The sequence below is a fragment of the Phalacrocorax aristotelis genome, chromosome 1, assembly GCF_949628215.1.
Source record: "Phalacrocorax aristotelis chromosome 1, bGulAri2.1, whole genome shotgun sequence".
NCBI classification, from domain to species: Eukaryota; Metazoa; Chordata; class Aves; order Suliformes; family Phalacrocoracidae; genus Phalacrocorax; species Phalacrocorax aristotelis.
The window spans coordinates 19,860,012-19,870,726 of NC_134276.1; the positions used below are offsets into that span (position 1 = coordinate 19,860,012).

Here is a 10,715-nt window from a genome sequence, read left to right on the forward strand (position 1 = left end):
AAAAAAAAAGTTTTGAAAGTTGTAAACTGAAATGGCAAAATTATAAAAAACAGGGTCAAAATTAGAAAAAATTATTAATTCTTGATGTTTTAGATGAACCCTGAGAATTCCTACCTGTTTCTTTTGCCAATTTACCTTAGCTCAAAAAGTAAATATTTGCTTAAGAGGTTTTCTTCAGCAACGGCTTTCTTTGGCATCTATCATATTCTTCGTAAAATAAGCCAATAAGCTAGTGGGAATGTTTGGGCAATTGGAACTGGAATACAGCTGGGCTTTACCAAATTGTCCCCCAAAAAGCTCCCTCTCTTTGTTACCTTTAACATACTGAAGAGACAAAAAATGTTTTCCTTTTCTATGAAAGACTGGTTTAGTTCAAAAAAGTAATTTCTGGTTAGTACAGCTCAGTATTTCCCTTTTCTGTATACAGCCCCTTAAGTCAAAAATTATTTGATTATGGTAAACATAATGATTTTTTTGAAGTTGAATACTCTAGACTCACTTTATCTCCAAATTCTGTATTTCTATGGACAGGATTAATTTACCTAACTTAACCTATATAGATATTGTTGGTTAAATGAGGTAGTTGTCCAGCCTCTGTTCACAGTCACTGGAAAAATGTGTACATCCAGTAGGGGCATTCTTCCTATGCATTTTAGTTAGCCATTTCAAGTTGGGATTAATTGCCTGGTGGAGTTTTTCTGTTTGTTTACATGTCTGCTTTTTTTTCCTCACCCTTGACTGTAGAGAGTATGTGCATAATAAGTAAAAAGCTGGGGATTTTTTATTTTCCTGAAATTAAGTGAAATAAAAATGTCCCTTAGGTGCATGTTGTGATTGTTTTCAAATGGAAAATTAGCCTGACCCTTCCTGAGGGAATGGGATTCTGTGTAAATATGGAAGTTAACTGCCTGAAGCTGGACCTCATAAATGAAAGGAAGAATTAAAAAAAAAATAGTTACTACTCTTACCATCACTGTAGTTTTCTTTCTAGGTCCTGCACAAACTTGCAGCAAGAGCTTTTATTAATGACTATGAAGATGGGATTCTTCATAAGAATGAAACAGAACATGAGGTTTGATAATCTGAAATTAAAAGTATGCATTTAAAATGCTAAATAGCAAACATTTCAGTGGAACAGAAAGTATTTTCTTCCTTTGTTAAATGTAACTAGAAGGTTGCAATTTTAATATAATTTTCAGGTTAAAGTCACCATATAGTAATATCCTCCCATATAAGATTTTGAAAAATTTTGGGACAGTCTTTTCTTCTTCCTACTATAAGAATGCCCTCTATTGGCAAAATGTGTGTGTGTTTTTCCTAATCTATGTCATTGTAGGCCATTGGTGATTCTTCTTTTCCTGTGACAGATAAGCCAGTTTACAAGCTTTGTTGCAGTTGAGAAAAGGGCGTGTTTTCTATATAATATCTTGTTCCCACTAGCTTCTCTGTCAAAAAAACCTAAATTCTGTAACCTTGTACATATCAAAACCAGTCTTCCTTTTACTGAACAATGATTATTCTTTTACAATAGAGCTAAAACTATTATTTTTTATGTTATTTTGGTTTCTTCTGCAATATAGCAAATTATTTTCTTTTTCTATCTCTTATATTGCTTGTCCTTACTTTACAATCAAAGTTTGTCAATCTGTGTGTTCCTGTTGTGATTTGCTACAAGGGTTTGTAATTCCTGATAGTAGTGTGGGAGACAGACAGGTCAAAGGACAAGGCCAGATGAAGAGTACTCTTCAATCCTTGGTGCATAAGCCACAGAACCCTTTCTAATAAAAAGTAAGGATGCCAAACTATAGCAAACTAGCCACTCTAGCCATGGATTGGTGATTGGTGATTGGTGCATTTTGTATTGGCAAAAGTCATTCTAGGGGAGTCTGTGTCAGGTGGAAGTCACAAGGAAGGCAAAACTTGAAAAATCTCTCTTTAATATTGCAATAAACTATGTAACTTTTTCACTTGTTTTCAGTAAACAAAAGCTTTGCAGCAAATGGAAAGAAATACATATAAATGACCACCTTGAAATTCAAGGGTCAGTAAGAAGGGTTTTCAAATGGAAAGCTGTATCATGACAAGCAAGATGGAATCACTTGGATTAAGTATTAGATGGGGCACAGAGAATGGGAATTCACCTGACCATATATGTGTGTGTACATTTAGCAAAAAATTAGTCACATTTGCCTATCTCTCACAGTGAATGGAAATACATAGATATTTCTAGAGCTTGATTCATCTTATCCTAAAGTTAAATACCTAAAACAGTTCAGATTAATTTTCTCAAGGAGTCTTTTTCTCATCACTGATTATAGGGATTACGTATAATCACTATTTCAGATTCATGGATAACTTCGTCCAAGATCAACAGCAGTCTGTTCCAAGGAATGGGAAGTCAGGCAAAAATACCAGGAGGCCTGGCGTGAGCCTGGATGAACAAGGAACTCCTAGAAAAATTCAAACATAAAAAGGAAGCATACTGACAGCGGAAGCAGGGACAGGTAACCTGGAAGGGATATCACAACACTATCTAAGCATGCAGAGACATTGTTAGGAAAGCCAAAGACCACATGGAGTTGAATCTGCTAAGGGATTTCAAAGACAACATGAAGCGCTTCTGTAAGAACGTAAGTGGCAAAAGGAAGACTAGGGAAAATGTAGGCCTGCTGTTGAATGGGGCAGGGGAACTGGTAACACAGGACATGAAAAAGGGTGAGGTACTGAACAGCTTTGTTGCTTCAGTCGACTAGCAAGACCAACCTTTGGAAATTCAAGGCCCCAGAGACCAGGGGGAAAGTTTAGAGCAAGAAAGATGTACCCTTGGTAGAAGAGGGTCAGGTCAAGGAATACATAAGCAAACTGAACATACATACGTCCGTGGGTCTTGGTGGGATTCACCCACAAGACCTAAAAGAGCTGGATGGTGTCATTGCAAGGCCACTCTCAAAAATCTTTAAATGATCATGGCAACTGGGAGAAGTGCCCAAAGACTGGAGGAAAGCAAGTGTCACTGCTATGTTCAGGAAGGGCAAGAAGGAGAACCCAGGGAATTACAGGCTGGTCAGCCTCACCTTGATCCCTAGGAAGGTGGTGGAGCAGCTAATCCTGGAAACCATTTCCAGGCACATGAAGGGTAAGAAAGTCTACAGAAGTAGTCAACATGGATTCACCATGGGGAAGTCATGCTTGACCAACCTGATAAAAGATGAAATGACTGACATGGTAGATGCGAGGAGAGCATGGATATTGTCTACCTGGACTTCAGTAAGGCTTTTGACATTGTCTCCCGTATGATCCTCCTACAGAAGCTGAAGAAATATGGGCTGTATGAGCAGACAGTGAGGTGGATTGAAAACTGGCTGAATGGCCAGGCCCAGAGGGTGGTGATCAGTGGCAGGAGGTCTAGTTGGAGAGGAGTGACTACCAGTGCACCCCAGGTGCCAATAGTGGGGCCTGTCCTGCTCAAAATCTTCATTAATGTTCTGGATGACAGGAACTGGGAAGAGTAGCTGATACACCAGAGGGTCATGCTGCCATCCAGAAGTACCTTGATAGGCTGGAGAAACGGGCTGACAGGAACCTTATGAAGTTCAAAACAGAGAACTTTTATAGCTTTTTACAGTGTCCAAAACAGTTATTTCATCATCACAATTTACTATTTCATATGGTTTATTAATATAAATGAAAGTGGGCCTGAATGAAGAATTCAATGGAGCTGCTGGATAAAACAATTATACTTTTCCTATTTTTACTGTTTCATCTTGATGTCTACATTATTGTGAAAAAATCAATACCAGTAGCATATGTACATTATAAGAGTTAGATTTTTCTGTAAATATTGCTTTTCTGAGTAACAATTCCAACATTTGCAATTAAACATCAAAAGACAGACATGCATTCCAAAAAACATCTGGTTGAAAAGCAACTATAAAATGTAATGCTGTGAAGTTATTAGAAATTCCCAGGCCAAGGAGTACTTTTCAAAATAAGATAAATCAACTGAGTCAATTTAAATACCTTTCTGTAATGCACCTGAATATTCCATCTGGTACATAACAAGCAATATTTAGAAGAAAAAATATGTTGCAGATTAGCAAGGGAACACCTGTGTGATTTCATGAACTGGTTGTTTACAAAGGGTATCAACAGGTTATTATCTGTCATTCTGATTTTTATGTATCTGTTTTTGCAATTCTTCAAAAGATTAAGTTTCCTCTTGTTGGTATGATGCCTCTCTAAACAGACTTCTAGAATGTTAAGTTTTAACTAAGTTTGTAAATATAATATCTTTAATCTCATTTCTAGTCTAGGATGACTTTTTCAACCCAGTGGAACAAAACATTGCAGATATCTTAAGGCAAAAGCACCTACATAAGACAATGCAGTACAACGCAGAAATACCCAGACTAGCCCTTTCAGCTTGGCACTGCTATGTAATTTGTCTTCTTAACATGATTTTGCAGAATGCAATGTATTTTAAGTACATAATGCTTGTGTTTGCATTCCTTTAAAGGGTGGCAATAGGATTCTGACAAAAAGAACTGTGCAAGATTCTGATTTTATTTCAATTATGTGGATTTGCACAAATTATACATACAAATATACTGTCTGCCTTTACATTTCATGTGAGTCTAATTACTGGCAATACGTTGTCCCTCAATATAGTAAAAAACATGAAGTTACCTTTACTGGTTTTTGTATATACTGAGTATTTTTCATGTACTCTGTTATCTGCTTATTTCCTGTTTTCAACACATTTCAAACTCACAAAGAGAAATGCACTGTCTCTATAATGCCAGAGAATTTTCAGGTTTGTAACTGTGATGCATTTTAATGTAGGATCCTAATGAAACTTGTTCTGCTGATGCTCCAAACATCCTGGAAATTATAGCCCAGGAAGATGTAGATTTTTTTACCTTACATGGACTGGGACCAAAAGTCAATGGCTTCTTATTCTTAAATGGCCAAAGAATCTGGCTGCTTATTAAGAAATTGCCTTTGATGTCGTGGTAACTACATTTAATATAAGTTCTTATTGCTAACAGTTTTTGTATATTATCCAGTTGTGGTGCTGTATGTACTACAGTATTGTACAGTGGAACTTCCTTGGCTTATAATCATCATTGTATTAATAATTTCTATCTTAATAATGTACAATACCTCTTGGCTCATATTTTGTCACAGTCTGGAAAAAGGCAGGCCAGAAATACCATTGGCCCATTGCTCGATAAGAATGGTCACTTCACAAACAGGAACATAGATAAGGTAGAGATGTTTAATGCTTTCTTTGCCTCAGTCTTCAACACTGATGGTGGGCTCAGAGACCCCCCAGAGCCCTGGGCTAGAGAACCATGACTGCGGGAATGATGAACTCCTGATCAACCCTGAACTTGTGCAGGACTTGCTGCTCCAGCTAGATCCCTGTATGTTGATGTGGACAGATGGGATTCATGTGAGGGTACTTAAAGAGCTGGCTGATGTATAGTGAGACCTCTTTCAATGCTCTTGGGAATCTGGAGAGGTCCCAGTGGACTGGAAGCTGGCAAACATTGTCCCAGTCTTCAAGAAGAGCAACAGGGGTGACCCAGTAACTACAGGCCCATCAGTCTCACTTCTGTTCCTGGTAAAATTATGGGGAAGATTATTCTGGGAGTTATTGAAAAACACCTGAAAGACAACGCAGTCATTGGTCCCAGCCAGCATGGGTTCACGAGGGGAAAGTCCTGCCTAACAAACTTCATTTCCTTCTGTGACAAAGTCACCCACCTAGTTGACCAAGGGAAGCCAGTCGATGTGATCCTTTTGGATTTCAGTAAAGTTTTCGATAGTGTCTCTCACAGTATCCTCCTGGACAAAATATCTAGCATACAGATGGATAAACACGTAATGCAACAGGTGAACAATTGGTTGATGGGTCGGGCTCAAAGGGTTAGAGTAAATGCGGTTACATTGGGCTGGCGGCTGGTCAGTAGCAGGGTTCCGCAGGGATCCATCTTGGGGCCAGTACTCTTTAATCTTGTTGTAAATGACTTGGATGCAGGACTGGAAGGAATACTAATTAAGATCACTGATGACACAAAATTGGGAGGAGCTGTTGACACTCCAAGGGCAGAGAGGTCCTGCAGAGGGATCTGGACATGCTGGAGAGCTGGGCAGTCACCAACTGTATGAAGTTTAACAAGGGCAAGTGTCAGATTTTACACCTGGGGCACGGCAACCCTGGATGTACATACAGACTGGGGAATGAGAGGCTGGAGAGCAGCTCTGCAGAGACAGACCTGGGGGTTCTGATCCATGGCAAGTGAACATGAGCCAACAGAGTGCCCTGGCAGCCAAGAGGGCCAGCTGTGCCCTGGGGTGCATCAATCACTGCATTGCAGCCAGTCAAGGGAGGGGATTGTCCCACTCTGCTCTGCACTGGTGCAGCCTCACCTTGAGTGCTGTGTGTAGTTTTGGGTCCCACAGTACATTAAGGATATAAAGCTACTAGAGAGTGTCCAGAGAAGGGCCACAAAGTTGGCGAAAAGTTTAGAAGAGAAACTGTACGAGGAGCAGCTAAAGTCACTTGGTTTGTTCAGCCTGGAGAAGAGGAGACTGAGGGCAGACATCATCATGGTCTACAGCTTCCTCACAAGGGGAGGAGGAGGGGCAGGCGCTGATCTCTTCTCTCTGGTGACCAATGACAGGACCCGAGGGAATGGCAGGAAGATGTGCCAGGGGAGGTTTAGGTTGGATATTAGGAAGAGGTTCTTCACCCAGAGGGTGGTGGAGCACTGGAACAGGCTCCCCAGGGAGGCAGGCACGGCGCCGAGCCTGACGCTGTTCAAGAAGCGCTTGGACAACGCCCTCAGAGACATGGTGTGAATTTTGGGGTTGTCCTGTGCAGGGACAGGAGTTGGACTTGATGATCCTTGTGGGTTCCTTCCAACTCAGGTCATTCTGCGATTCTATGATATGTAAGAAACAAAATAAAATCAGGGCCAACAGGTAGTAATACACCTCCAGAACCTTTTTACAGCCTTCATCAGTTTGCAGCTTGGAGACTTCCTGGGACAAGTATAAGAACATATAGGGGAAGCTAAGCTGAAGAAGTGCATGCAAATGATGTACATTATGCAAGAAAATAAAAAGTAGTTGTGTTTTAGAGGATTGCACTGAGATGCAGCAGGAACTTCCCCTGGACAGTCAGACCAATTGCTAGGGAAAGTGAATGAAACCGTACTGTCCAAGAATCCTGCAGGTAGGGGTCAGAGCAAGTAACATTTAGCTTTGTTGGTTTGGTATGTGTGTCATTACCTTTATTTTGTGTATGAAGTTTGTATGTGAAAGTAGTATAGCCAAACTCGGCATTAAGAAGAGATACATATTATTCCTGTATTTTTGATAGGATACTTATAAACTGATTTCTAAACATTGAACCATTACCATATGCCACGTGGATACAACGGGGATTAGAGTAGTAGACTTGTGATTGACTCATGTGGGAATTAACTCCCAAAGTGCAGTTCAAGATTTCTTCTTTTTCAGCAGAATTGCCAATTGTTGAATTTTAAAAAGAAAAGTTTCTCATGTTTTTTTTCACGAGTTAAACTTAATATTCTACATTTTCACTTTTTACATAATTTGGGTAAGTACTATCTAGACATCCATATAAATCATATATTATCTTCTAAATTACCTTAAACGAATGGTTATAAAAGTGTGTCTACAGTTGCGGTTTTCTGAAACATAAAGCTGCAAGGATGGGTAGAGTTTCAAAAGTATTTAATATTAAAGAATAAGTACTTGAATATCCTGTTGAAGGCCTGTCTTCCATCTGACCTGAGGGTAGCAAACCATTTGGCAGGTCATTTTAATCATGAGAGTTGTCTAATTTTTGGCAGGGAAAGTCAGATAAAATAGGATTAGTTTTGTTAATACTGCATTTAACAACATAATATAGTACACTTAATAATTTTTTAGAGACTTTGCATTCTCAGCAGAGGAGAGGGATCCCTTATGGTTTCTTTTGAGTAAGAGAAATGCTTTTTTTTAGCACCTTTCAAAAATAATTTTCAGAAGGAATTTGTTTGAAATAAATTTGAAAAGGCTAGTGTTGTCATTGTGCGTACTTTCTACTGGAGTGATTTCAAAGTTACTTTGCTCTTACTATTTAAGGGTTTTTTATAAGGTAGGCTAACTACAATGTTCCATGCCAATTACAGACATTTGATAGTGTATCAAAGGTTTCCGAAGTTTAATATTTGAATCACCTAAATTAATTATGTGGATTTCAGATTTTGTTTTTGACAGAGTGTTTGTCTGAGATTTAAAAAAAAATATTTAAAGTAATTCTCCTACGTCTATTTTGTTCTTTCCAAATACATTTTCAGTGTCCTGAATCTTTGGCTTATCCATACCTTTATTTATCTCATAGGATGGCTCTTGGAATCTCAGTCCGCAGTTGTGAAAAATCGAGACATTTCATGTTGATCATTTAATTAAAAATTTGCTTCTTACAAAAGGCATTCAGTCACTTGGAAAATACTTTTCTGTCATTAAAAAGCAGTACATTGTATTATATTTCCTATCTGTATTTGTTATTACTGCATTTGTCTAGTGGAACTCTCAGTAAGATGTGCTTAGAATTTAAATGGATCTCTTAACTTAAAGTTTCCAGAAGTGCCTGATTTTAATAATACGGTTTCCTCTCAACTTCTCTCATAATATAGTGTCCTGATTGCTAAGCACATCTCCTGGAGAAATACATGGAGGATGTGAGTTAGTTGGAGTAGCAACAGAGGTTCTTCTATCTCGATTGTTGTAACTGCTGTATTAATATCTACTAAAGAAAAAAAGGGAAGAAAAGTGTCTCCTAGGAGAGAGGCAGAGATCACTTCTGCTTTTCACATTTCAAATAATATGAACATTCTTCCCCACACACCCACCGTATGCCCTCCACCTATACACACTTTGCTGTTTGATTCTGTCAATTGGTGCTCTTTGCTGGCAGCAGACCAGAAAACTTGAGGAGCAGGAGAAGGCAATTCCTTCTTTCTAAATTATTAAAGGGTGCAATGCTTCATCAAAGGACCAAAATCTTATTGTATGTATTAAAGTAGATTAGAACCCAAGTAAACACAAACTGGAGAAATCCCAACCAAGCATTACGAAGTTATAAGTTTGAAAGCCAGGAGCATGTTTGGCAAATCGCTAATGTGAATACTCTTGATAGTAGTGATTGTATGGCGAAACAATTAAATAGCATTAGGACAATTGATGTTTTAAAATTATATGGAGTATTTTGCAGAAAGTACCTTTTCTGTTGTCAAGAAATTGTTTAACTGGTAATAGTGCTTCCCTTTTCTTCTTCCTTAGGCCGAAATGGAAAAGAAAAGCTACTGCTCTTGTGCTACAGTTCATACACTACACAAAGGAATTGAAAGGGATAGTTTTCAAAACACTGATGAAACTGGATGATTCATCTAATTCAAGGTGTGCTTTTAAATAAAATCTTTGAATTCAGTGTAGTAATATAAACCTTTTCAACATACAGGAGACTAATTTCATTATGGAGAGTCAATGACTATACTACAGGATATGGCTGTAGAAAAGGGAATGAAAGGTATCAGTCATATTGATGGCATGTCGTTTCTTTTAAGAGGATGAAAGGAGGAAGGAATACTTTGCAAAATATGATACAAAAATTGAGAAGTGTAGAAAGTAGTGAAAGATACTTTTTACTTCTTATTAGAATATTTGAGTAATTCATGTTGGGTATGACTGCTGGAGATCATCTCCGCCTTAAAGCAGGGCCAACTCAAAGGTGGGATAAGTTGTTCAGGATCTTGCCCAGCTGGGATTTAAATATCTTTAAGGTTGGAGATTCGTCAACTTCAACTTTTTTTAAGGGCAACGTTTTCCAGTGTTTAATATCGCCTATTTTAGAAATGAGGAAAAAAATTCTGTCCGACTTTTCCTTCATGTAACTTGTGGCTGTAGGCCTGCACCCTTTTTTAGGTTTGTATTTATGGCTTGGTGTTCTTCACAAGCATATACCATGAAATATTCTGGACCAGACTTTTGAAATTATTAGAGCAGATGATTCTTTACAGCACAACTTCCACCTTTTCCTTTTCAGAATGAGCCAGCACCAGCATTCCCCACAGCTAAAGGAAAAGACCTATTTGCTACCAACTTGTCTTTCTGCTATCCCAGAAAGACTGGGATTCTGCCACCAAGAAGATACTGGGTATCAAGTTTATCTAGCATCAATTATCTTTCTAATTAAATATTTAATCACATAATTCTTTAAGATCATAGCAGAGTTAGTTTTCTTTGCAGTTTTACATACAATGTTTAAATTTGAGGACATTTGATCTTATATTATTGCTAAATAATAATTCTCATAGTCACAGATTTACAGGTATGGAAATAAAGGGTCTTATAGTCTTAATTTTACATATATGTAGTATTTTACTTAACTGTAACTGTTAAAAATATTTTTTAAATTAATCTCTTTGGTTCATTACACATTATAAAAGTACTTTTATAAATATCTTTGTTTTGATTTATCCTAAAATGTTATGTACTTTAATGACATGGTAAAGAAAGCTTAATGTAGTAATTCGGTTAAATATGGCAGATGTTTTGACAGATACGAGAATGTGATAAACAAAGAATGAATAAATATCTTCATGTCAGTGTTTTCAGTTGGATGTTTTGTAATTCCT

The 10,715-nt window shown here is 37.9% G+C and overlaps 1 protein-coding gene across 1 annotated transcript in view; it reads left to right on the plus strand.

Moving 5' to 3' along the window:
- Window positions 1-10,715, plus strand: part of PARP4 (poly(ADP-ribose) polymerase family member 4) — a 38,573-nt gene that overhangs the window by 25,927 nt on the left and 1,931 nt on the right. Inside the window, 8 exon segments of the mRNA XM_075081874.1 lie at window positions 992-1,129; window positions 1,368-1,406; window positions 4,843-4,911; window positions 4,913-4,941; window positions 5,067-5,076; window positions 5,300-5,461; window positions 8,420-8,550; window positions 9,361-9,477. Coding sequence (XP_074937975.1) covers window positions 992-1,129; window positions 1,368-1,406; window positions 4,843-4,911; window positions 4,913-4,941; window positions 5,067-5,076; window positions 5,300-5,461; window positions 8,420-8,550; window positions 9,361-9,477 — 695 coding nt within the window.